At 50.5% G+C, this 26,703-nt stretch overlaps 1 protein-coding gene and 1 long non-coding RNA gene across 3 annotated transcripts; both read left to right on the forward strand.

Moving 5' to 3' along the window:
- The first annotated feature begins 7,976 nt into the window (after positions 1-7,976).
- On the forward strand, positions 7,977-11,738 carry LOC310755122. The gene is made up of 3 exons (XR_014544164.1): positions 7,977-8,060; positions 8,184-8,310; positions 9,692-11,738. It is a non-coding gene; the product is annotated as an uncharacterized lncRNA (long non-coding RNA).
- Positions 11,739-13,732: 1,994 nt separating this feature from the next.
- Positions 13,733-26,626, forward strand: LOC310755121 (retinal guanylyl cyclase 1-like). Of its 2 annotated transcripts, XM_083631813.1 has the most exons (5): positions 13,733-13,903; positions 14,097-14,195; positions 15,389-15,483; positions 26,283-26,366; positions 26,490-26,626. In XM_083631813.1, the coding sequence occupies exons 1-4, from the start codon at positions 13,753-13,755 to the stop codon at positions 26,352-26,354; spliced, it is 417 nt and encodes a 138-aa protein (XP_083487939.1). In that variant the 5' UTR covers positions 13,733-13,752; the 3' UTR covers positions 26,355-26,366; positions 26,490-26,626. The 2 variants fall into 2 exon arrangements, with proteins under 2 accessions (XP_083487939.1, XP_083487938.1); XM_083631812.1 differs by lacking the exons at positions 26,283-26,366; positions 26,490-26,626 and having other exon boundaries at positions 15,389-15,632.
- The last annotated feature ends 77 nt before the right edge of the window (positions 26,627-26,703 follow it).

Consider the following 26,703-nt stretch of genomic DNA (forward strand, 5'->3'; position numbering starts at 1 on the left):
ATAAGCCAGGATGGGCAAGGATCCAGGAGACAGGTGGTTGGTTTCACTTGTCCAAGCAGCCTGTCCACATCCTCGGAGGTAACAGATTGGAATTGATCCCACTCAACTTGACTAGACAGAACTCTAGCACTCTCCCGCCCCGGCCCTGCTCCCACGGTGGAGTCTACTTCTTCCCGAATCTGAGCGATTTTATCTGCAAAAAACTTTGCAAAATCATTGCAGGAGAACATGTGGCCCGTACCGGGCCCCGATGTTGCAGGTTGTTCCACTAAATTGTGAACCACCTGAAAAAGTCTCCTGCTGCTGTTTTCTGCAGATGCAATAGAGGCGGTGAAGAAATTCTTCTTCGCCGTCGCTATCGCCACTTGGTAGGCTCGACGTTGAGCTCTAACCTGTGTCCGGTCAGATTCGGAATGAGTTATCCGCCACCGGCGCTCTAGCCGTCTCAACGATTGTTTCATTGTTTCATTGCCCTCAGATCTGTGGAAAACCACGGGGCTGTCCGGGCTCCATGCAATCGGAGAGGGCGCTTCGGAGCTGTGATGGGATGTTGAACTGCTTGTGCGTAAAGTTCCTAGTCCCTCAGTGTTTGGCTAAGTCCACAAACCACTGTCTGTAATGGAGCGCCATAAGCATGGCTCCGTCAGTCGCTGGCAGAATCCGACAGTGGGCGTTTACGGAATTTCTTCCAGCATAACAGCTCCTTAATGGAAACACGTCTTCTGGACTCTCTACGTGACAATTTCCGGCGAGGAGTGGGTGTCCCTATAGGAGGTCCTGAAACCTCCTCGCTGTTCTCGCTGGAATTGTCTCTGAGCCATTCTTCTGACTCGCTTTCCCTTGGAGCTCTTTCTCGCCCCCTGCTGGTTCCCTCCTCCGCTGATAAGTCTCTCTCAACCTCTGGGAGCCCCTCCACCACCTGTTCTTCCGATGACAGTTCCCTGACATCCACCTCCCCCCCAGGGCCCCCTCCACCCCCTCCCCTCCCTTCCTCTGCTGGAGGCGAGGGAGCAAAACCCCTGAAAGAACTTCCCTCATCTTCCGAAGTCTCGAACATTTTCCTCCACCAGTTGCTGTTTCGGGTTTCTAAGTACTCATCCTCCTCGGAATCTATTCCTTCTTCCCACTCTGACCCCGTGAATCCTTCAAATTCCTCCTCCTCTTCGGTGGTGCCAAAGTACTTCCTCCGGAACCTCGCTACTGACTGAGGTTTCCTGGGGAACCTTTGATGGAACGCTTCGATCACGACCTTGTCATTGACTTCCTCTGCCGTCACCCAGGTGTTTTCTGACTCCGGTTCCCCTTCCCACGCTACCAAATACTCCACCTGATTACCCTTCCACCTGGAGTCGAGGATTTCCGCCACATGGTTGCTGCTTTCCCTCTCTTCTAAGACTGGTCCCTGTGGGGAAACCCCTTCTTTCCCCCCCCCTATACGGTGACAGTAATTACCTGTGGAATACTGGGTGCAGTGTCATGTGGTTCGGTAACCGGAGTCTGAAAGCTACTGGGTTAACCTGTTGAATGACCTCAAATGGTCCCAATCTTTTGGGTCTCAATTTCTTGCAACCCCCCTTGAACGGCAGTCCTTGGGTGGACAGCCACACCTGATCCCCCACCCTTATAGTTTCACCTTCCCTTCTGTCCTTGTCTGCCTGCTTCTTATATTGTTCTTTGGCCCTTTCTAAGTTGAGTTGGAGTTGACGATGGATCGCTTCCATTTCTTCTACAAACAGTTCTGCGGCTGGGACGCTCCATCTCTCCCCTCCTCCCCCTGGAAATGCCCTGGGGTGGCACCCATAATTAGCCAAAAAGGGGCTCATCCCGGTGGACACATTCTCCGCATTATTGTAGGCAAATTCCGCCAGCGCCAACTTTTCCACCCAATCGTTCTGTCTGTCATTGACATAACACCTCAGGTATTGTTGGAGGATACCGTTTGCTCTTTCCGCCTGCCCGTTGGTTTCTGGGTGCCGGGCAGTCGAAAAATTGACCTCCACGTGCAGTAAGCTCATGAGCTTCCTCCAGAACCTGGACGTGAATTGTTTGCCCCGGTCTGAGACCACCCTCAAGGGGGCGCCATGCAGTCTAAAAATATGTTCTACAAACAATTTAGCTGTCTCTTCCGCCGTGACTGCATGTGAGCAAGCTACAAAGTGGCCCATCTTAGTTAACAGGTCTGCTACTACCAGTATGGCGGTTTTCCCCTTGGATTTCGGCAGATCAGTCATAAAATCTATCGATACCGCCTCCCATGGCCTCTCTGGTGTGGGCAACGGTTCTAACAACCCCGCCGGCGCCCGCCTTTCTCCCTTGGCTCGCTGGCATTGGTCACACCCTCTTACATACTCCCTTACATCTTCCCTCACCCTGGGCCACCAAAATTCCCTGGTAACCAACCACATGGTTTTGTGTTGCCCAAAATGCCCTGCGGTAGGGCTGTCGTGCATCTGTTTGAGTACTCTCCCTCTCAATTCCCCTTCGGGTATATATAGTGCCCCTTTGTAATACAAAGCCCCGTTTCTTTCTTCAAAACCTCCGGAGTTTTCTCCCTCCCTCCTTAGACCTTGGAGCTTATTCTGGGCGTATTCATCATTCTGCGTCTCCTCTACCAGTTCCCTTTGCCCCACCAACGCCGCCCCACACACCCAGTGGTCCTCTGGTATGATATGTCTCTCTTCGGGTGCTCCCTCCCCCTCCAAATACTCTGGTTTGCGTGAGAGAGCGTCCGCCCTGACGTTTTCTGGGCCTGGCACATAGCAAATTTCAAAATAAAATTTGGAGAACTCCTGTGCCCATCTCACTTGCCGTTGGTTGAGCACTCGTGCCGTTCTCCAGTACTCTAAATTCTTGTGGTCCGTGCATACTTGCACCTTGTGTTGTGCACCAATTAGTAAGTGTCTCCATTTCCGGAACGCTTCGTGAATGGCGAGTAGTTCTCGGTCATATACCGTGTAGTTCTTCTCGGATTTGTTTAACTTCCGCGAGAAGAAGGCACACGGTCTCCACTCCGACTTATCCTTCCCCGGCTGAAGAAGCACCGCCCCCACCGCCCGGTCTGATGCGTCCGTTTCCACTCTCATGGGTTTTTGTAAATCCACGTGCAGGAGCTGCTTTTCCGAAGCGAAGGCCTTTTTCAATTCTTCGAATGCTTGCTCCGCTTCTGCCGTCCAAACAAATTTCTTCTTGCTGCTGAGACAGTCCGTGATGGGAGCCGTTAAATGGGCAAAGTTCTTGATGAACTTCCGATAAAAGTTCCCAAACCCTAAGAATCTTTGCACATCTTTTTTCGTTCTCGGTGTCTTCCATTCCAGTACCGCCTGGACCTTGCCTGGATCCATGGCTAATCCCTTGTCTGACAAGCGGTACCCCAGGAATTCCACCTCCTTGGTGTGAAACTGACACTTCTCCAATTTCACCCACAGCTGGTTAGCTTGCAGTTGGCTCAACACTTCCCTGACGTCCTTTACATGCTGCTCCTCATTCTCTGAATATACTAACACGTCATCTAGGAACGCCACACAATTCTTGTAGAGCAGAGGTCCCAGGACGTGGTTCATGAACGATTGAAAACATGCTGAGCCTGCTTGTAATCCAAAGGGCATAACGCGATATTCGAAAGCCCCTAGAGGGGTGAACATCGTTGTCTTCCATTCATCCCCCTTCCTTATCCGTATCAGGTTGTATGCTCCCCTCAGGTCCAGTTTAGTAAAAATCTTTCCCTTCCTCACCCTGGTCAAAATGTCATCAATTCTGGGCATAGGGAAAGCCACTGGTTCCGACACGGCATTTAGGGCCCGGTAGTCCACGACCAATCTCGGTTTATCCGTGTTTTTTTTGTCCACAAAAAACACTGGGCTGCCCCCCACCGCTCTGGACTCTCTGATGAAACCTCTCTTCAGGTTTTTGTCAATAAACTCCCTCAACTCCTGCATTTCCCTGTCTGACATGGCATACAGCTTGCCCACAGGGAGCTGGGCTCCAGGGACTAGATTGATCTGGCAGTCAAAGGGTCTATGCGGTGGTAGTTTGTCTGCTTCCCTTTCGCTGAAGACATTGCTCAGGTCAGCGTATTGTTTGGGCACCTTTCTTTTGTCCGTTACTTCTGTTCCTGCTAGAAAGGCCCTTGCCCCTTCTGGAGCCTTGCCCTCTTTGCAATGTTCTAGGCAATGCGCTGACCCAAAGGAGACCACTCTCTGATGCCAACCCACTAGCGGATCATGCAACGCTAGCCAGCTCATCCCCAAAATAATGGGAGCCCCTCCCAAGGTGGCCACATTGAACGCTATTCTTTCGGTGTGCCTGGCTACCCTCATTACCATTGGGACGGTCTGTAAGCTGACTTCTCCTCCCAACAGCTCTCTCCCATCGATCGTGGTTACCTGCAAGGGGTTACTTAAAGGGATGGTCTGTATCTGGTGTTCAGCTGCAAACTCCTTACTCATAAAATTACAGGAGCTGCCTGAGTCCAATAGCGCCCTTATCTTTAAGGGATGTCCATTTGGCAGCTCTAGCAACACCTCTATCACTAGGGCTGGTCTCGGAGGTTCCGGCGTGGGCACTTTTACTGCTCCTTGGCCTGACTGCTGTGCCCTGATGGAGGCAGTCAGGCGTTGGCTTTTACTTGGTCCTGCCCTTCCTCCTCCTTTCCCCCAACAGCTCCTGCCATCCCTTGCCATTCCTTTCTTTGTGGACAGACTCTGGCAAAATGACCTGGCTGCTGGCAGAGATAACATTACTTGGGGCTCTTCCCCTCCTTCTTCCGCCCTTCACTGGGATTTGAAACTGCCCGCGCGCGCGCTGTTCCAACTTCCATCGGCTCTGCGGGCGGGAAAGTTGGCTCCGGAATCTCTGGAATGCGGAAATCCCTCCAACGCTCCCCTTTCCCTTCCCGCTTCTCCAAGGCTCTAGCCTCCTGGCGTGCTCCAATGGTCAGCGAGATTTGGTCAGCTGGTCCATAGACTCTGCCCTGGGCGCCCGGGAAAGTTCGTCTTTCACAGCCGAAGAAAGTCCCTCTTCGAAAAGCATTTGAATGGGTTCTGCTGACAGATCCCACCCCAATTTGTGTATCAACATAGTAAACTCAGTCCAGTACTCACGGACAGATCGGCTCCCCTGTTTACAAGCCATCAACTGTCTGCGCACCACTCCCTGTTCAATGTCGCTGGAAAACATCAGGTCCATGGCGCGAAAAAACTTCCGTGCGTCTTTCAAGACTTCATTATGCCCTGCCATCAGGGGTCTAACCCAGTCTCTCGCCCCCCCTTCGAGATGGCTAACCACAAACGCCACTCGCGATTCCTCGTCGGGAAAGTCATCAAACTGCAGATTAAGGGCATACTGCATCTCTGTCCTAAAGGCTTGATAGTTCCTGGGATCCCCCCCAAACTTCTGCACCAATCCTGGCATCTTTCTTGCTTGTGGGGGGGCCTTTGCCTTTTCTGCATCCTGAGCCCTCCTCTCATCGAGCCTCACCGTTTGCAGCGCTAGCTGGACCTCCAACACCCGGTACCTTTCTTCCAGGCTTGGACCGGCTCCAGCTCCTCCTGCATCTCCGGTTCCGGCTGGGTTGCTCATGATGCCTTCTCTGCACAAGCTGCTTTCAGGGACTGTCGGATTGCTGTGATGGGATGTTGAGCTGCTTGTGCGTAAAGTTCCTAGTCCCTCAGTGTTTGGCTAAGTCCACAAACCACTGTCTGTAACGGAGCGCCATAAGCATGGCTCCGTCAGTCGCTGGCAGAATCCGACAGTGGGCGTTTACGGAATTTCTTCCAGCATAACAGCTCCTTAACGGAAACACGTCTTCTGGACTCTCTACGTAACAATTTCCGGCGAGGAGTGGGTGTCCCTATAGGAGGTCCTGAAACCTCCTCGCTGTTCTCGCTGGAATTGTCTCTGAGCCATTCTTCTGACTCGCTTTCCCTTGGAGCTCTTTCTCGTCCCCTGCTGGTTCCCTCCTCCGCTGATAAGTCTCTCTCAACCTCTGGGAGCCCCTCCACCACCTGTTCTTCCGATGACAGTTCCCTGACAGGAGCCAAACAGTCAATAGCCCTGGTTAACTCCACATTCCAGCGGGCCACCAGGGAATCAGCTGAAAGGCCATCAACATGGGATAAAGCATCCCCTACCACTCTCTGGAAACCATTTGGATCCATTAAGTGGCGGGGGCGGACCATCCGAATTGGTCCCACCTCCCTGCAGAGGGGATGGGTCGCAGAGAAGTCCAGTTGCACTCTAGGAATGTTGTCATTGACTGCTCCTGTGTTTACATCCCACAGGCAGCACACCCAAACTGCCCCAGTGTGGGCAGCACACCTGTGTGTGCTTTGGAACTGCTAGATCAGCAGTTCCCAAGCTGTTTGGGGCCACTGCCTCCCCCACCCCGTTGCATAAACCCATCCCCAGTGCCGCCTACCCTACCCTGTAAAAAGCATTGTTCAGAATACCAGTTTGCTTTTTTTATAATAATATTTATTAACATTTCAAGAAATTACAAACATAAGAAAGAAAATACAAAAACAAAAAATTACAAAAAACTGAAAAATTAAAAATTAAAAACAAATCAATTTTTCCATAACTTATCTTTCATTTACTTGTTTCCTTGACTTCCTCACACCTCCCTTTTTTGTATTCTAGTTCAATTAGTTAATTCAGCAAATCCTTTCCATCTTTGTTTTTATCTTAATCATTTATCTTAATATGTTGTGACTTTACATTCTCACCTGTTAACAACCATATTTACATACTCCTTTATAACATTACTGCTAAAACCACATAACTTCATTCCAGCATCCTTCTAACATTCCTTAATTTTGCAATGTTTCTGTAGGTAGTCTTTAAACTTCTTCCAACCTTCTTCTACCGATTCTTCTCCCTGGTCTCAGATCCGAGACCAGAATAGCAGTTTGCACGACCCACTAAGGAAGATAAGAACACAATGGAATTCAAAACTGTAACCACTGATTGCACATTTATTCAAAATTGATTTACAACTAAGTAGTGTATTTAATTTGGCAAAATGGATTAACTTGTTCCAGTGACAACCAGCTTTTCAAGATGATAGTCCTTTACACCTGCAGTGCCTCCTCTGTTTTATGAAATTAGTTAGCCCATCTAGCACTTAATAGAATTTATAGAATTTAGCACTGAATAAAATGTATGTGCTTTTGTAACCCCTGCATTTACCCTCTGTAATGGAACCTGTGTATCAATGCTCTAATGACTTTTGTGCTATCTGGACTTCTCAGCCCTGACCCACCCTGTATATCTGAGTGCTGCTTGCATAGTGTAGCAACAGAATGTTTATGTGATAGGCTGTTCTTGCCTTCAGTTATCCCAGGGGGGAAGGTATGTTAAGGACTTTTTGAATGTCTGTTTATCAAGAAGACAGACAGTAAGTGTGTGAAATGAACGGTCTAAGGCATCGAGAGACCGGGGCAGCCAAGGTAATGGGCGAAAGAGGATAACGAAGAGAAGCAAGACAGCTTTAGCTCCCTGACCTTTCACGTATGATTATATGAGCTAAAACCAGTATGTTTCTGAAAACCCTATGCAAGCTGTGTTAAAATGTGCCTCGGACACAGTTCTCCTGACTGGTGGTCCTCTGAACTCCTGGTTTGGAGATGCTGCCGCTTATCTCTTAATAAACTGGGCCGCTAAGCTTGTCCATCTCTCTTGGCTGCATTTCTCTTTAAGGTGTTATTCCCTCACCTGGGCATGAACCATTAAGAGGTGGTTTAGAAGTAAGTTCTTAGCCCACTGCTGCCCCCTTGCCTCTTAGCCCCCCCCCAGGTAATCCCACTGCCCCCTCGCCCAAGGGGAGGTAGCACCTGCCTTGGGAACTGCTGTGTCGGTGAAGTTGGCAAAGTGCTTCTGGTGTCACCTGTTGCAAGGATTTTTGGGGGGGCTGCTGCTCTTGGTGCTTCACTGGAAACATGTCCTCGCACCCGCATCAGCCTCTTTCTTTTTCTCCGCAGGGAAAAGACACTGAAGAGACATTTTGGCTCACAGGCCGCGCGGGCTTCAACAAACCTATCCCCCCCCCCTGACCTACAGCCAGGGTGAGTTCAGAGGACAAGGAACAGAACATCCGGCTTTGGGACAGAATAGGGTGGGCTCTGGGCTCTTGGGGGACACGGCCCCCTTCTCCACACGAACCCCCTGTTTCTCCTCTCTGCTTCCAGGGCCAGCAACCACGGGATAAGCATGCACGAGATCCCAGAAGACCGAAGGAAGAAGCTAGAGAAAGCACGCGGAGGGAATGCGTAGCCAGAGAGCAGCCATGTTAACATGAGCCCACTTGTGATGGAGGTGAGGCTGCGACAGAAGGGGGAGTGAAGCGTGTGCCCTTGGACTTGCATGCCCAGCCTCTGCCTCCAAGAGACTTGGAGCTCCTCTCCCATCCTTGCAAAATGTGATGTTCCCTGACTCCTCCTGTTACTTCAGGGGTGTGGAGAAAGGATAATAATAATAATAATAATAATAATAATAATAATAATAATAATAATAATTTATTATTTATACCCCGCCCATCTGGCTGGGTTTCCCCAGCCACTCTGGGTGGCTTCCAACAGAACACTAAAATACAAGAACCTATTAAACATTAAAAGCTTCCCTAAATAGGGCTGCCTTCAGATGTCTTCTAAAAGTTTGCTAGTTGTTGTTCTCTTTGACATCTGGTGGGAGGGCGTGGCACAGGGTGGGTGCCACCACCGAGAAGGCCCTCTGCCTGGTTCCCTGTAACTTGGCTTCTCGCAGCCAGAAGGCCCTCGGCGCTGGACCTCAGTGTCTGGGCAGAACAATGGGGGTATTCAGGCATACTGGGCCTTTGAGGCCGTTTAGGGCTTTCAAGGTCAGCACCAACACTTTGAATTGTGCTCAGAAACGTACTGGGAGCCAGTGTAGGACTTTCAAGACGGGTGTTATATGGTCTCGGATTCTTGTGTCTTCTCTCTTCCCTTCTAATGCCCGGAAGGTGGTGGGCTGACTTTCGTTGGAGGTTTTTAAACAGAGGTTGGACAGCCTTCTACCAGGGATTCTTTAGCTGTGATTCCTGCATTGCTCGGCCTTGGGCTAGATGGCCCTGGGATCGCAGTCCTATGATCCTGTGATTCCATATGCTGCAGCACAGGATAGTGTAACGTAGGACTTCCTACAGCCTGCTTATTTCTCTCTCTGGCCATAGAGATATGGCCTAGAGCACCCCATAGTGGAGTGGATTGCTCCGGGGCATTTCACACTTTCGATCAACTGGATACCATATTTTTCGCTCTATAAGACACACCCGACCATAAGACGCACCTAGTTTTAGAGGAGAACAAGAAAAAAAAATTCTCTCCCTCTCTACGCAGCGCCTCTCCAGCAAAGCGAAGTCAGAACAGCAAGAGGGATCGCTGTGCAGTGAAAGCAGCGATCCCTCTTGCTGTTCTGGCTTCTGGGATAGCTGCGCAGCCTGCATTCGCTCCATAAGATGCACACACATTTCCCCTTACTTTTTAGGAGGGAAAAATGCATCTTATAGAGCGAAAAATACGGTAGCTTGGTTGGTTAGAGTGTGTTGCTGACAATGCCCAGGTTGTGGGTTCGATCCCCGTAAGGGACAGCTACATATTCCTGCACTGCAAGGGATTAGACTAGATGCTCCTCTATGCTTCTGTGGTCTTAGCTAACTTTGTTTCTCCTGTTTATGCAGCTCAAACAGCAACAGAGACTGTGGCCTGCACCTGCCGCCGCTTTCTAACCAACTCTGATGAGGCCTTTCACGCAGCCTGCGAGGCAGGTAGTCAGGAGCGACCTTTGGAAGGGGGATGAATCCGCAGTTGGTGCTCAAGGGACTCGCAGCCTCCTTCGCCCGCGGCCATCTTGGACTCACCCTTTCTTCACTCTTCTCTCTTCCTCTGCCACTCTTGCTGGATCTGGTGCACAACGGACCTTTGGCCAACCTAGGATTCACTCTCCAACCAAAAAGGAAAACGAAAAGTGGCCAGCGTGCGGCAGGACTTCCGGCCAAATCCGAGAACGGCTGTGGATTCTTCTCTCTCGTCTCCGTTGCCACAGACTATAATGGAAGGATGGATGTGGAGGGAGGCCTGTTTTTGGAGCGGCTTTCTTCGGAGTGGATTAGGGTCGACGGGGGGGGGGGACGGGGGACGGGACTCTGTCATGGTTTCTTGTGGCCAATGCAGAATGATTCCATAGAGGACAGTCCTGGTGATCTGGTTAAATGGAGCCATGTTTGGGGCTAGAGGGAGCAGGCTTTCTTCCTGCCCCACCTTAAGGACTTGTGTCTGTAGATGCGGCAGTGACCCAGCAGGTAGCAGAGTGGCCTTGGCGCAGCCTAGATTCACTGCCCCTTCTCTTTTCGGAGAACAGGGGCAGGTTCCATGTGGAGATTAAACTGGGAGGGAGGAGGTTGAGGAGCCTTATCAGACAGGATGTGCCTGGAGATTCATCATGGCCCCATGTTTAAGCAAGCGAACCATCCTTTGGGAATTCAGCTCATATAGCTAACCACTAGATGACAGCGTTTCCTGATGGGAAGACTAGCAGGACTTTCAGAAATTGGCTTTTCTTCTTAAGGGGGTGGCCGCGTATTACAAACCCTTGAGCCCCAACGTTTCTTTAGAACCAGGAATAAAGAACAGCAAACAGATACTTTGGCACTGGGCTGTTTAGAGTGGAGAAGGGAGGAGGGTGTGGAGTATCTTGACTGCAGCCCCGAATCTCCCGGGTGAGAATATGGATCTCTCTGGGATGTCATTTAGTATTCAACATTAAGCCTCCAGCTGGACGTTCTGCAGCCTGGCCAAGCATTCAAGGAAATGAAGAAGGAATTGGGGCAAGTTTGAGGATGGGATGGGGCTGCAAACATTTGCTCTGATATACAAACCTATTGCGAATAGTATTCTGCACCCCGGAAGAGTTTTCTTAACGGGATGTCCCTTGAAACAGCCTGTGTGTTGCGAGTTACGTTTCAGAAAAGCATTGGAAATTGGCTTTCAAAAGGGTTTTTGGCTATAAATTTACCCACGGCAGCAATTTTTCCTCCGAAATCCCAGGTGATACTTCGAAAACCTGGCTCATTTTCAACTTCAGATTCAAATAATTGGTTTCAAAGGGGTTGTTGGAATTGATCCTCGGGGGCCATCTGTGATTGACTGTCTTTGTCTGAATTTCAAAAGTTTGCTCAATACGCAGGGCAAAACTATCTGCAGGCAAAACCGTCAGAAGACATGTCATCCTGTGGTGAGATGGCACATGCAATTGAGCAGTATGTATATAAGATTATATTTCTTCAAAGGGATTTTTGTTATTTGTCACCAGGCAAAAAAATATTTTCCTTAAAGGGGCAGGCAGTGGCAATCGATCACCATTTCCCCACTGGGCATGGATTGGCTGGCCTCAGAATTTGTCTATCATTTTCATAGACTGTGTACAAATTGTACTTTTTTTCTTCATTCTTATTATCAGCATTGGGATATTTTATTTAATTATATATGTATATGGTGTTTTTTTGCAATGTTATTTTGCAGCTCTGAGAGAGCAGGATACGGGGAAGCAGTAGCATCTGTGGGGGAGGCTAAGAATGTATGTGTACAATATATGCATCCTTGCGACATGGCAGAGGCGATCCTTATAATCTGTATCCTATGGGGATGCCCAGTAGGTGCTTTGCAGCTGGTCCATAAATGACTGTATGTGCGAACTCTGCAATTAAAGGGCCAGACTAGTGATCCTGAGGGGTGTGTTGGATTATTTGACCTGCCCAAGTGGGGCTTACACTGGAGTTGGGGTTCTGCGCTTAAACCAAGTTAGCACTGGCTCACCCCCAGTCCTCCCAAGGAGTCAGGATGTGTTCCTGAGCTGGCCCAACTGCACGCAGGCAGACGCTAAATCAGGGGTCAGCAAACTTTTTCAGCAGGGTGCCGGTCCACTGTCCCTCAGACCTTGTGGGGGGAAAAACGGTATTTTTTGGGGGGGAAATGAACGAATTTCTATGCCCCACAAATAACCCAGAGATGCATTTTAAATAAAAGCACACATTCTACTCATGTAAAAACACCAGGCAGGCCCCACAAATAACCCAGAGATGCGTTTTAAATAAAAAGGCACATTCTACTCATGTAAAAACACGTTGATTCCCCAACCATCCGTGGGCTGAATTGAGAAGGCGATTGGGTCGGATCCGGCCCCCGGGCCTTAGTTTGCCTACCCATGCGCTAAATGGTTCCTTTGGGGAAAGAATATTATTAGCTGCACTATTTTGCCTACTTGGAAAACTTCACCATCTGAGTTTCTGCCTGTTTCTGGGTAGCTGCGGGCCAGGCAGGAATCCACCCAGCTCTGTTACAGATGAGGAGAGTCAGATCGGCAGTGGATCTTCACGATGACAGGCACGAGCAATATTTCTCAAGCACAGCTGGTTAATTCTAACAATGAAGAAACAAAAGCACAAACGCACCTTCCGGTGTCTTGCAACGATGACTCCAGTTTTCTGGCGGTAGCTGAACAACAACATCTTTCCTCAAAAGTTTTTTTCCCGGTGTTGTTCTGCATCCACTTTGCTTCTTTTCTCCAGTGCTGGATTTATGCACAGTGGTACCTCAGGTTACATACGCTTCAGGTACTTCTGGGTTTTGTCGCACGCGCATGCGCAGAGGCTCAAAATGACGTCAAGCGCATGCACGGAAGCAGCAAAACGCAACCCGCGCGTGCGCAGATGCGCCGTCGCTTGTTACATTCGCTTCGGGATGTGAACGGGGCTCCAGAACAGATCCCGTTCGCATCCCGGGGTACCACTGTACACGATACTCCTGGTGGCCAGGGTGAGAACTTCAATACACAACACCCCTCCCCACCAAGATAAGGCATTAGTTACAACCTTAGTGGTTCCATTACAGACCTGTTGGCTCTGTCAGCCATCTTCACTGTGGGCAGGAGGCAGAGAAAGGGTGGGGCTTGGAGGATCCAAGGGATGTGAAGGAAAAGAAGATAGGACGACACGGGTGCTTAGTGTTGCCAAGCGAAACTCATATTGGCTGGGAAGTGGCCTGGCCTTGAGTTAGTTGGAGGGGAGGATGATTCTAGGGCTCCTAAACGGCTTCCTAGTGATAATCAGGAGGGGGATGTTCTTCAGGGTCCATTTCCTAGGTCTCCCTGGCCCTCTGGCAACTGGGGGAGCCTCTTTCCTCATGGACTCAACCCCTACTAGGGTTCTGTCCTGGGCATGGGACAGGATCTTAGCCTGAGTGGAGCATGTGCTAGATATAGATATGTCCAGGGATAAACAAGTCACATATTGCTAGTAAAAATTTAGGATCCAGGAGGTGAAGTCAGGTCAAGCAAAGGTCAGTCAACTCAGATGATAGATGCAGGTCTGATAAAACAGAGGCCAACATCCTTAAAGGCTAAGAAGCAAGGTGGTTAGCACCCTGGAGAGCTCCATGTGACACACACATGCTGGCTGTCAGACAAGGCAGGCTTGTGGACATTCATTCCAGGGAATCCCGACTGAGCCTTAACTAGGACTGCAACTTCCTCTGGGCAGCTAGGTGGGTGGAGCCTCTCCTCTTAAAGGAGCCCAGACTGCTTCTGAAGCTGCTGCCTCCAGCAGCGCGGTGGAGCTCTGGGTTCTGCTGCGGCCTCTGAGCTGGAACCCAGTGTGGGAAGGCAATTCATGGCCTCTTCCCTTGAGAACGGGCTCCATCTCCACCTGGCTTCTCCCAACAGGTGGAGACCATTGGCGACGCCTACATGGTTGCTTCCGGGCTGCCCAAGCGCAACGGCAACCGGCACGCAGGTGAGATCGCCAACATGTCGCTGGATATCCTCAGCGCTGTCGGCACCTTCAAGATGCGTCACATGCCAGACGTGCCAGTACGGATCCGCATCGGCCTGCACTCAGGTAGGCTGTCACGAAGGCAGGGCTGCTGCAATGGCCTCCAGCCACAGGGGCCCACCTGTACTTCGTGGCCCTATCCACTCTTACTTGGCTCTTCTGAAGAGAGCTCAACTGGGCAGGAGGGGAGAGGTGATGGGGAGAGCCATTAAGGTTGAAGAAACCTCTGAGCTCAAGGCTGATCTGTTTCCCATGGCAGGGCCTTGCGTGGCTGGTGTGGTGGGGCTGACGATGCCACGGTACTGTCTTTTCGGAGACACAGTCAACACTGCCTCACGGATGGAGTCCACAGGACTGCGTGAGTAGCCCATGGCCCAGATTGGGGGGCTGCAGGGGGAGGGGTTTCTGCTGGGGATGGAGTCTGCCCAATTTGGATGCCACTAATAATAATATTGTAGGGACGCGGGTGGCTCTGTGGGTTAAACCACAGAGCCTAGGACTTGCTGATCAGAAGGTCAGCGGTTTGAATCCCCGCCACGGGATTCCTCAGTCCCTGCTCCTGCCAACCTAGCAGTTCGAAAGCATGTCAAAGTGCAAGTAGATAAATAGGTACCGCTCCGGCGGGAAGGTAAACGGCGTTTCCGTGCGCTGCTCTGGTTCGCCAGAAGCGGCTTAGTCATGCTGGCCACATGACCTGGAAGCTGTACGCCGGCTCCCTCGGCCAATAAAGCGAGATGAGCATTGCAACCCCAGAGTTGGCCACGACTGGACCTAATGGTCAGGGGTCCCTTTACCTTTACCTAATAATAATATTATATTTCTTACACCCTTCCCATCTGACTGGGTTGTCCCAGCCACTCCGGGTGGCTTCCAACAAACATAGGAATAAAAGGCAATAATAAAAAAAGCCATCAAACTTTATGGCGATAGATTAGGGAACAAATGGAAATTTGAGGAAGGGCCATAGCTCAGTGGCAGGGCCTCTGCTGTGTATGAAGCTTCGATCCATGGTGGCATTAATGGCTCTCCAGGGATTCAGGCCGGCGCCTTTCTCAGCCTCACATGGAGATGCTGAGGATTAAACCTGGAACCTTTCGCACATTTTGGAATCCCAGTCATTGGTCGGGGGAGGGGGGTTCTCCCTTTCTCATAACAATAGAACTCATGGATAGCCAATGAAGTGTTGGAAGATTCAGGATGGATAAAAGAGAGTCCTCCTTCACACAGCGTGAAGTTAAACCATGGAACTTGCTCCCACAGGTGGCAGTGATGGCCACCAACACAGATGACTTTAAAAGTGGGATAGACAAATTCATGGAGGAGGCGAGGGCTATGGAGGCAGCAATGCTTCTGGAAACCAGTTGCTGGAAGCCACAGGAGAGAGCAGGACTCATGTGCTCAAATCCTGCTTGTGGATTTCCCACGGGCATCTGGTTGGCCACTGTGAGAACAGGATGCTGGAGGAGATGGGCCTGATCCAGAAGACCCTTCTTATGCTGTTATGTCTCCCAGAGGCATCCACATCTCACCCCCCACCTGTTGTCTCCACAGCTTATCGAATCCACGTCAACATCCGCACTGTTCAGATCCTACATGACCTCAAGGAGGGCTACAAGCTGGACCTCCGAGGCAAGACAGAGCTCAAGGTACCTGGGGCAAGGGAGGGGCATCTTCCGACTGCAAGGACCCTCCAATTCTCCCTCCTATCTCCGGTCAAAGCTCCACCCAGAGGATGCAGAACAGACCCAAATCACTAGGATGGGGGAGGGGGGGAGCCCTCTGGCAAGCAAAAGATACGCCCCCTTCATTTGCATGCGTGTCCATGGGTGATGGTTTCTGTGGCAGGGAAGCAAACAGCGGCCCCAGTGTGGGCAGTGTGGGAATGTTCAGGGGTGCAGGAGAGGATATATTGTGAGATTATATCCTAATCCAACTTGTGCTAACAAGTTCCCAAAATATCAGCAGAATTTATGACATTCCCCTTTTAGTTCGCAACGGTAATGTCTGCACAGGTTCGCTAGAACCACTATAATAATTACTCTGGTAATTTCCCCTTTGCTCCCTCTTAAAATACAAGACACGACACAGTCTTTATAAAAGTATAAAAGAGTTTACTCACGTTCTGTTCACAATATGATCCTAGAAGGCAGGCAGCTTAAAAAGGTTACATACATTCAGAATCTATCTTGTAGCAAGATAGTCCCTTTGTCCTCTCTTGGCTGGGAGCCAAGAGAGCATCCTTAGATGTTTCCTCATCGAAGGAAGATATATAATAATAATAATAATAATTTATTATTTGTACCCCGCCCATCTGGCTGGGTTTCCCCAGCCACTCTGGGCGGCTTCCAACAAAGATGAAAAATAAACTAAAATGTCACATATTAAAAACTTCCCTGAACAGGGCTGCCTTCAGATGTCTTCTGAATGTCAGGTAGTTGTTTATGTCTTTGACATCTGACGGGAGGGTGTTCCACAGGGCGGGCGCCACTACAGAGAAGGCCCTCTGCCTGGTTCCCTGTAACTTGGCCTCTCGCAGTGAGGGAACCACCAGAAGGCCCTCGGAGCTGAACCTCAGTGTCCGGGCAGAACGATGGGGGAGGAGACGCTCCTTCAGATATACTGGACCAAGGCCGTTTAGGGCTTTAAAGGTCAGCACCAACACTTTGAATTGTGCTCGGAAACGTACTGTGAGCCAATGTAGGTCTTTCAAGATGGCAGAGAGAGAGAGATGGCTGCCTGCCCTGTGCTTTTATCATTTACCTGCACAGGTGAGGCCACACCCACCTTTGGTCACATGCGGAGGAAGTCCATCCCCAGGAAGTTTACTTGCTTGCTGGACAGACATCCCTCCCCATGTTATTATAATAATAATAATAATAATAATAATAATAATAATAATAATAATAATTTATTATTTATACCCCGCCCATCTGGCTGGGCCTCCCCAGCCACTCTGGGCGGCTTCCATAAAAACCAAAAATACAGTAAAATATCACACGTTAAAAACTTCCCTGAACAGGGCTGCCTTAAGACGTCTTCTGAATGTCAGGTAGTTGTTTATCTCTTTGACATCAGCTGGAAGGGCGTTCCACAGGGCGGGCGCCACTACCGAGAAGGCCCTCTGCCTGGTTCCCTGTAGCTTTGCTTCTCGCAATGAGGGAACTGCCAGAAGGCCCTCGGCGCTGGACCTCAGCGTCCGGGCAGAATGATGGGGGTGGAGACGCTTCTTCAGGTATACTGGACCGAGGCCGTTTAGGGCTTTAAAGGTCAGCACCAACACTTTGAATTGTGCTCGGAAACGTACTGGGAGCCAATGTAGGTCTTTCAAGACCGGTGTTATATGGTCTCGGCGGCCGCCCCCAGTCACCAGTCTAGCTGCTGCATTCTGGATTAGTTGTAGTTTCCGAGTCACCTTCAAAGGTAGCCCCACGTAGAGCGCATTGCAGTAGTCCAAGCGGGAGATAACCAGAGCATGCACCACTCTGGCGAGACAGTCCGCAGGCAGATAGGGTCTCAGCCTACGTACCAGATGGAGCTGGTAAACAGCTGCCCTGGACACAGATTTGACCTGTGCCTCCATGGACAGCTGTGAGTCCAAAATGACTCCCAGGCTGCGCACCTGGTCCTTCAGGGGCACAGTTACCCCATTCAGGACCAGGGAATCCTCCACACCTGCCCGCCTCCTGTCCCCCAAAAACAGTACTTCTGTCTTGTCAGGATTCAACCTTAATCTGTTAGCCGCCATCCATCCTCCAACCGCCTCCAGACACTCACACAGGACCTTCACCGCCCTCACTGGTTCTGATTTAAAAGAGAGGTAGAGCTGGGTATCATCCGCATACTGATGAACACCCAGCCCAAACCTCCTTATGATCTCTCCCAGCGGCTGCATGTAAATGTTGAAAAGCATGGGGGAGAGGACAGAACCCTGAGGCACCCCACAAGTGAGAGCCCAGGGGTCTGAACACTCATCCCCCACCACCACTTTCTGAACACGGCCCAGGAGGAAGGAGCGGAACCACTGTATGACAGTGCCTCCAGCTCCCAGCCCCTCAAGACGGTCCAGAAGGATGTTATGGTCGATGGTATCAAACGCCGCTGAGAGATCCAGCAGAACTAGGAAACAGCTCTCACCTTTGTCCCTAGCCCGCCGGAGATCATCAACCAGTGCGGCCAAGGCAGTTTCAGTCCCATGATGAGGCCTGAATCCCGACTGGAAGGGATCCAAATGTTCCGCTTCTTCCAGGCGTGCCTGGAGTTGTTCGGCAACCGCTCGCTCAATCACCTTGCCCAAGAATGGAAGATTTGAGACTGGGCGATAGTTGGCCATCGTGGCCGCATCTAAAGATGGTTTTTTAAGAAGCGGTTTAATAACCGCCTCTTTCAGCGGGTCTGGGAAGGCTCCCTCACGGAGGGAAGCATTCACCACCCCACGAAGCCCATCGCCCAGTCCTTCCCGGCTAGCTTTTATAAGCCAGGATGGGCAAGGATCCAGGAGACAGGTGGTTGGTTTCACTTGTCCAAGCAGCCTGTCCACATCCTCGGAGGTAACAGATTGGAATTGATCCCACTCAACTTGACTAGACAGAACTCTAGCACTCTCCCGCCCCGGCCCTGCTCCCACGGTGGAGTCTACTTCTTCCCGAATCTGAGCGATTTTATCTGCAAAAAACTTTGCAAAATCATTGCAGGAGAACATGTGGCCCGTACCGGGCCCCGATGTTGCAGGTTGTTCCACTAAATTGTGAACCACCTGAAAAAGTCTCCTGCTGCTGTTTTCTGCAGATGCAATAGAGGCGGTGAAGAAATTCTTCTTCGCCGTCGCTATCGCCACTTGGTAGGCTCGACGTTGAGCTCTAACCTGTGTCCGGTCAGATTCGGAATGAGTTATCCGCCACCGGCGCTCTAGCCGTCTCAACGATTGTTTCATTGTTTCATTGCCCTCAGATCTGTGGAAAACCACGGGGCTGTCCGGGCTCCATGCAATCGGAGAGGGCGCTTCGGAGCTGTGATGGGATGTTGAACTGCTTGTGCGTAAAGTTCCTAGTCCCTCAGTGTTTGGCTAAGTCCACAAACCACTGTCTGTAATGGAGCGCCATAAGCATGGCTCCGTCAGTCGCTGGCAGAATCCGACAGTGGGCGTTTACGGAATTTCTTCCAGCATAACAGCTCCTTAATGGAAACACGTCTTCTGGACTCTCTACGTGACAATTTCCGGCGAGGAGTGGGTGTCCCTATAGGAGGTCCTGAAACCTCCTCGCTGTTCTCGCTGGAATTGTCTCTGAGCCATTCTTCTGACTCGCTTTCCCTTGGAGCTCTTTCTCGCCCCCTGCTGGTTCCCTCCTCCGCTGATAAGTCTCTCTCAACCTCTGGGAGCCCCTCCACCACCTGTTCTTCCGATGACAGTTCCCTGACATCCACCTCCCCCCCAGGGCCCCCTCCACCCCCTCCCCTCCCTTCCTCTGCTGGAGGCGAGGGAGCAAAACCCCTGAAAGAACTTCCCTCATCTTCCGAAGTCTCGAACATTTTCCTCCACCAGTTGCTGTTTCGGGTTTCTAAGTACTCATCCTCCTCGGAATCTATTCCTTCTTCCCACTCTGACCCCGTGAATCCTTCAAATTCCTCCTCCTCTTCGGTGGTGCCAAAGTACTTCCTCCGGAACCTCGCTACTGACTGAGGTTTCCTGGGGAACCTTTGATGGAACGCTTCGATCACGACCTTGTCATTGACTTCCTCTGCCGTCACCCAGGTGTTTTCTGACTCCGGTTCCCCTTCCCACGCTACCAAATACTCCACCTGATTACCCTTCCACCTGGAGTCGAGGATTTCCGCCACATGGTTGCTGCTTTCCCTCTCTTCTAAGACTGGTCCCTGTGGGGAAACCCCTTCTTTCCCCCCCCCTATACGGTGACAGTAATTACCTGTGGAATACTGGGTGCAGTGTCATGTGGTTCGGTAACCGGAGTCTGAAAGCTACTGGGTTAACCTGTTGAATGACCTCAAATGGTCCCAATCTTTTGGGTCTCAATTTCTTGCAACCCCCCTTGAACGGCAGTCCTTGGGTGGACAGCCACACCTGATCCCCCACCCTTATAGTTTCACCTTCCCTTCTGTCCTTGTCTGCCTGCTTCTTATATTGTTCTTTGGCCCTTTCTAAGTTGAGTTGGAGTTGACGATGGATCGCTTCCATTTCTTCTACAAACAGTTCTGCGGCTGGGACGCTCCATCTCTCCCCTCCTCCCCCTGGAAATGCCCTGGGGTGGCACCCATAATTAGCCAAAAAGGGGCTCATCCCGGTGGACACATTCTCCGCATTATTGTAGGCAAATTCCGCCAGCGCCAACTTTTCCACCCAATCGTTCTGTCTGTCATTGACATAACACCTCAGGTATTGTTGGAGGATACCGTTTGCTCTTTCCGCCTGCCCGTTGGTTTCTGGGTGCCGGGCAGTCGAAAAATTGACCTCCACGTGCAGTAAGCTCATGAGCTTCCTCCAGAACCTGGACGTGAATTGTTTGCCCCGGTCTGAGACCACCCTCAAGGGGGCGCCATGCAGTCTAAAAATATGTTCTACAAACAATTTAGCTGTCTCTTCCGCCGTGACTGCATGTGAGCAAGCTACAAAGTGGCCCATCTTAGTTAACAGGTCTGCTACTACCAGTATGGCGGTTTTCCCCTTGGATTTCGGCAGATCAGTCATAAAATCTATCGATACCGCCTCCCATGGCCTCTCTGGTGTGGGCAACGGTTCTAACAACCCCGCCGGCGCCCGCCTTTCTCCCTTGGCTCGCTGGCATTGGTCACACCCTCTTACATACTCCCTTACATCTTCCCTCACCCTGGGCCACCAAAATTCCCTGGTAACCAACCACATGGTTTTGTGTTGCCCAAAATGCCCTGCGGTAGGGCTGTCGTGCATCTGTTTGAGTACTCTCCCTCTCAATTCCCCTTCGGGTATATATAGTGCCCCTTTGTAATACAAAGCCCCGTTTCTTTCTTCAAAACCTCCGGAGTTTTCTCCCTCCCTCCTTAGACCTTGGAGCTTATTCTGGGCGTATTCATCATTCTGCGTCTCCTCTACCAGTTCCCTTTGCCCCACCAACGCCGCCCCACACACCCAGTGGTCCTCTGGTATGATATGTCTCTCTTCGGGTGCTCCCTCCCCCTCCAAATACTCTGGTTTGCGTGAGAGAGCGTCCGCCCTGACGTTTTCTGGGCCTGGCACATAGCAAATTTCAAAATAAAATTTGGAGAACTCCTGTGCCCATCTCACTTGCCGTTGGTTGAGCACTCGTGCCGTTCTCCAGTACTCTAAATTCTTGTGGTCCGTGCATACTTGCACCTTGTGTTGTGCACCAATTAGTAAGTGTCTCCATTTCCGGAACGCTTCGTGAATGGCGAGTAGTTCTCGGTCATATACCGTGTAGTTCTTCTCGGATTTGTTTAACTTCCGCGAGAAGAAGGCACACGGTCTCCACTCCGACTTATCCTTCCCCGGCTGAAGAAGCACCGCCCCCACCGCCCGGTCTGATGCGTCCGTTTCCACTCTCATGGGTTTTTGTAAATCCACGTGCAGGAGCTGCTTTTCCGAAGCGAAGGCCTTTTTCAATTCTTCGAATGCTTGCTCCGCTTCTGCCGTCCAAACAAATTTCTTCTTGCTGCTGAGACAGTCCGTGATGGGAGCCGTTAAATGGGCAAAGTTCTTGATGAACTTCCGATAAAAGTTCCCAAACCCTAAGAATCTTTGCACATCTTTTTTCGTTCTCGGTGTCTTCCATTCCAGTACCGCCTGGACCTTGCCTGGATCCATGGCTAATCCCTTGTCTGACAAGCGGTACCCCAGGAATTCCACCTCCTTGGTGTGAAACTGACACTTCTCCAATTTCACCCACAGCTGGTTAGCTTGCAGTTGGCTCAACACTTCCCTGACGTCCTTTACATGCTGCTCCTCATTCTCTGAATATACTAACACGTCATCTAGGAACGCCACACAATTCTTGTAGAGCAGAGGTCCCAGGACGTGGTTCATGAACGATTGAAAACATGCTGAGCCTGCTTGTAATCCAAAGGGCATAACGCGATATTCGAAAGCCCCTAGAGGGGTGAACATCGTTGTCTTCCATTCATCCCCCTTCCTTATCCGTATCAGGTTGTATGCTCCCCTCAGGTCCAGTTTAGTAAAAATCTTTCCCTTCCTCACCCTGGTCAAAATGTCATCAATTCTGGGCATAGGGAAAGCCACTGGTTCCGACACGGCATTTAGGGCCCGGTAGTCCACGACCAATCTCGGTTTATCCGTGTTTTTTTTGTCCACAAAAAACACTGGGCTGCCCCCCACCGCTCTGGACTCTCTGATGAAACCTCTCTTCAGGTTTTTGTCAATAAACTCCCTCAACTCCTGCATTTCCCTGTCTGACATGGCATACAGCTTGCCCACAGGGAGCTGGGCTCCAGGGACTAGATTGATCTGGCAGTCAAAGGGTCTATGCGGTGGTAGTTTGTCTGCTTCCCTTTCGCTGAAGACATTGCTCAGGTCAGCGTATTGTTTGGGCACCTTTCTTTTGTCCGTTACTTCTGTTCCTGCTAGAAAGGCCCTTGCCCCTTCTGGAGCCTTGCCCTCTTTGCAATGTTCTAGGCAATGCGCTGACCCAAAGGAGACCACTCTCTGATGCCAACCCACTAGCGGATCATGCAACGCTAGCCAGCTCATCCCCAAAATAATGGGAGCCCCTCCCAAGGTGGCCACATTGAACGCTATTCTTTCGGTGTGCCTGGCTACCCTCATTACCATTGGGACGGTCTGTAAGCTGACTTCTCCTCCCAACAGCTCTCTCCCATCGATCGTGGTTACCTGCAAGGGGTTACTTAAAGGGATGGTCTGTATCTGGTGTTCAGCTGCAAACTCCTTACTCATAAAATTACAGGAGCTGCCTGAGTCCAATAGCGCCCTTATCTTTAAGGGATGTCCATTTGGCAGCTCTAGCAACACCTCTATCACTAGGGCTGGTCTCGGAGGTTCCGGCGTGGGCACTTTTACTGCTCCTTGGCCTGACTGCTGTGCCCTGATGGAGGCAGTCAGGCGTTGGCTTTTACTTGGTCCTGCCCTTCCTCCTCCTTTCCCCCAACAGCTCCTGCCATCCCTTGCCATTCCTTTCTTTGTGGACAGACTCTGGCAAAATGACCTGGCTGCTGGCAGAGATAACATTACTTGGGGCTCTTCCCCTCCTTCTTCCGCCCTTCACTGGGATTTGAAACTGCCCGCGCGCGCGCTGTTCCAACTTCCATCGGCTCTGCGGGCGGGAAAGTTGGCTCCGGAATCTCTGGAATGCGGAAATCCCTCCAACGCTCCCCTTTCCCTTCCCGCTTCTCCAAGGCTCTAGCCTCCTGGCGTGCTCCAATGGTCAGCGAGATTTGGTCAGCTGGTCCATAGACTCTGCCCTGGGCGCCCGGGAAAGTTCGTCTTTCACAGCCGAAGAAAGTCCCTCTTCGAAAAGCATTTGAATGGGTTCTGCTGACAGATCCCACCCCAATTTGTGTATCAACATAGTAAACTCAGTCCAGTACTCACGGACAGATCGGCTCCCCTGTTTACAAGCCATCAACTGTCTGCGCACCACTCCCTGTTCAATGTCGCTGGAAAACATCAGGTCCATGGCGCGAAAAAACTTCCGTGCGTCTTTCAAGACTTCATTATGCCCTGCCATCAGGGGTCTAACCCAGTCTCTCGCCCCCCCTTCGAGATGGCTAACCACAAACGCCACTCGCGATTCCTCGTCGGGAAAGTCATCAAACTGCAGATTAAGGGCATACTGCATCTCTGTCCTAAAGGCTTGATAGTTCCTGGGATCCCCCCCAAACTTCTGCACCAATCCTGGCATCTTTCTTGCTTGTGGGGGGGCCTTTGCCTTTTCTGCATCCTGAGCCCTCCTCTCATCGAGCCTCACCGTTTGCAGCGCTAGCTGGACCTCCAACACCCGGTACCTTTCTTCCAGGCTTGGACCGGCTCCAGCTCCTCCTGCATCTCCGGTTCCGGCTGGGTTGCTCATGATGCCTTCTCTGCACAAGCTGCTTTCAGGGACTGTCGGATTGCTGTGATGGGATGTTGAGCTGCTTGTGCGTAAAGTTCCTAGTCCCTCAGTGTTTGGCTAAGTCCACAAACCACTGTCTGTAACGGAGCGCCATAAGCATGGCTCCGTCAGTCGCTGGCAGAATCCGACAGTGGGCGTTTACGGAATTTCTTCCAGCATAACAGCTCCTTAACGGAAACACGTCTTCTGGACTCTCTACGTAACAATTTCCGGCGAGGAGTGGGTGTCCCTATAGGAGGTCCTGAAACCTCCTCGCTGTTCTCGCTGGAATTGTCTCTGAGCCATTCTTCTGACTCGCTTTCCCTTGGAGCTCTTTCTCGTCCCCTGCTGGTTCCCTCCTCCGCTGATAAGTCTCTCTCAACCTCTGGGAGCCCCTCCACCACCTGTTCTTCCGATGACAGTTCCCTGACAGGAGCCAAACAGTCAATAGCCCTGGTTAACTCCACATTCCAGCGGGCCACCAGGGAATCAGCTGAAAGGCCATCAACATGGGATAAAGCATCCCCTACCACTCTCTGGAAACCATTTGGATCCATTAAGTGGCGGGGGCGGACCATCCGAATTGGTCCCACCTCCCTGCAGAGGGGATGGGTCGCAGAGAAGTCCAGTTGCACTCTAGGAATGTTGTCATTGACTGCTCCTGTGTTTACATCCCACAGGCAGCACACCCAAACTGCCCCAGTGTGGGCAGCACACCTGTGTGTGCTTTGGAACTGCTAGATCAGCAGTTCCCAAGCTGTTTGGGGCCACTGCCTCCCCCACCCCGTTGCATAAACCCATCCCCAGTGCCGCCTACCCTACCCTGTAAAAAGCATTGTTCAGAATACCAGTTTGCTTTTTTTATAATAATATTTATTAACATTTCAAGAAATTACAAACATAAGAAAGAAAATACAAAAACAAAAAATTACAAAAAACTGAAAAATTAAAAATTAAAAACAAATCAATTTTTCCATAACTTATCTTTCATTTACTTGTTTCCTTGACTTCCTCACACCTCCCTTTTTTGTATTCTAGTTCAATTAGTTAATTCAGCAAATCCTTTCCATCTTTGTTTTTATCTTAATCATTTATCTTAATATGTTGTGACTTTACATTCTCACCTGTTAACAACCATATTTACATACTCCTTTATAACATTACTGCTAAAACCACATAACTTCATTCCAGCATCCTTCTAACATTCCTTAATTTTGCAATGTTTCTGTAGGTAGTCTTTAAACTTCTTCCAACCTTCTTCTACCGATTCTTCTCCCTGGTCTCAGATCCGAGACCAGAATAGCAGTTTGCACGACCCACTAAGGAAGATAAGAACACAATGGAATTCAAAACTGTAACCACTGATTGCACATTTATTCAAAATTGATTTACAACTAAGTAGTGTATTTAATTTGGCAAAATGGATTAACTTGTTCCAGTGACAACCAGCTTTTCAAGATGATAGTCCTTTACACCTGCAGTGCCTCCTCTGTTTTATGAAATTAGTTAGCCCATCTAGCACTTAATAGAATTTATAGAATTTAGCACTGAATAAAATGTATGTGCTTTTGTAACCCCTGCATTTACCCTCTGTAATGGAACCTGTGTATCAATGCTCTAATGACTTTTGTGCTATCTGGACTTCTCAGCCCTGACCCACCCTGTATATCTGAGTGCTGCTTGCATAGTGTAGCAACAGAATGTTTATGTGATAGGCTGTTCTTGCCTTCAGTTATCCCAGGGGGGAAGGTATGTTAAGGACTTTTTGAATGTCTGTTTATCAAGAAGACAGACAGTAAGTGTGTGAAATGAACGGTCTAAGGCATCGAGAGACCGGGGCAGCCAAGGTAATGGGCGAAAGAGGATAACGAAGAGAAGCAAGACAGCTTTAGCTCCCTGACCTTTCACGTATGATTATATGAGCTAAAACCAGTATGTTTCTGAAAACCCTATGCAAGCTGTGTTAAAATGTGCCTCGGACACAGTTCTCCTGACTGGTGGTCCTCTGAACTCCTGGTTTGGAGATGCTGCCGCTTATCTCTTAATAAACTGGGCCGCTAAGCTTGTCCATCTCTCTTGGCTGCATTTCTCTTTAAGGTGTTATTCCCTCACCTGGGCATGAACCATTAAGAGGTGGTTTAGAAGTAAGTTCTTAGCCCACTGCTGCCCCCTTGCCTCTTAGCCCCCCCCCAGGTAATCCCACTGCCCCCTCGCCCAAGGGGAGGTAGCACCTGCCTTGGGAACTGCTGTGTCGGTGAAGTTGGCAAAGTGCTTCTGGTGTCACCTGTTGCAAGGATTTTTGGGGGGGCTGCTGCTCTTGGTGCTTCACTGGAAACATGTCCTCGCACCCGCATCAGCCTCTTTCTTTTTCTCCGCAGGGAAAAGACACTGAAGAGACATTTTGGCTCACAGGCCGCGCGGGCTTCAACAAACCTATCCCCCCCCCCTGACCTACAGCCAGGGTGAGTTCAGAGGACAAGGAACAGAACATCCGGCTTTGGGACAGAATAGGGTGGGCTCTGGGCTCTTGGGGGACACGGCCCCCTTCTCCACACGAACCCCCTGTTTCTCCTCTCTGCTTCCAGGGCCAGCAACCACGGGATAAGCATGCACGAGATCCCAGAAGACCGAAGGAAGAAGCTAGAGAAAGCACGCGGAGGGAATGCGTAGCCAGAGAGCAGCCATGTTAACATGAGCCCACTTGTGATGGAGGTGAGGCTGCGACAGAAGGGGGAGTGAAGCGTGTGCCCTTGGACTTGCATGCCCAGCCTCTGCCTCCAAGAGACTTGGAGCTCCTCT

The sequence above is a fragment of the Podarcis filfolensis genome (assembly GCF_964270895.1).
Source record: "Podarcis filfolensis genome assembly, contig: HAP1_SCAFFOLD_320, whole genome shotgun sequence".
In the NCBI taxonomy this organism is placed as follows: Eukaryota; Metazoa; Chordata; class Lepidosauria; order Squamata; family Lacertidae; genus Podarcis; species Podarcis filfolensis.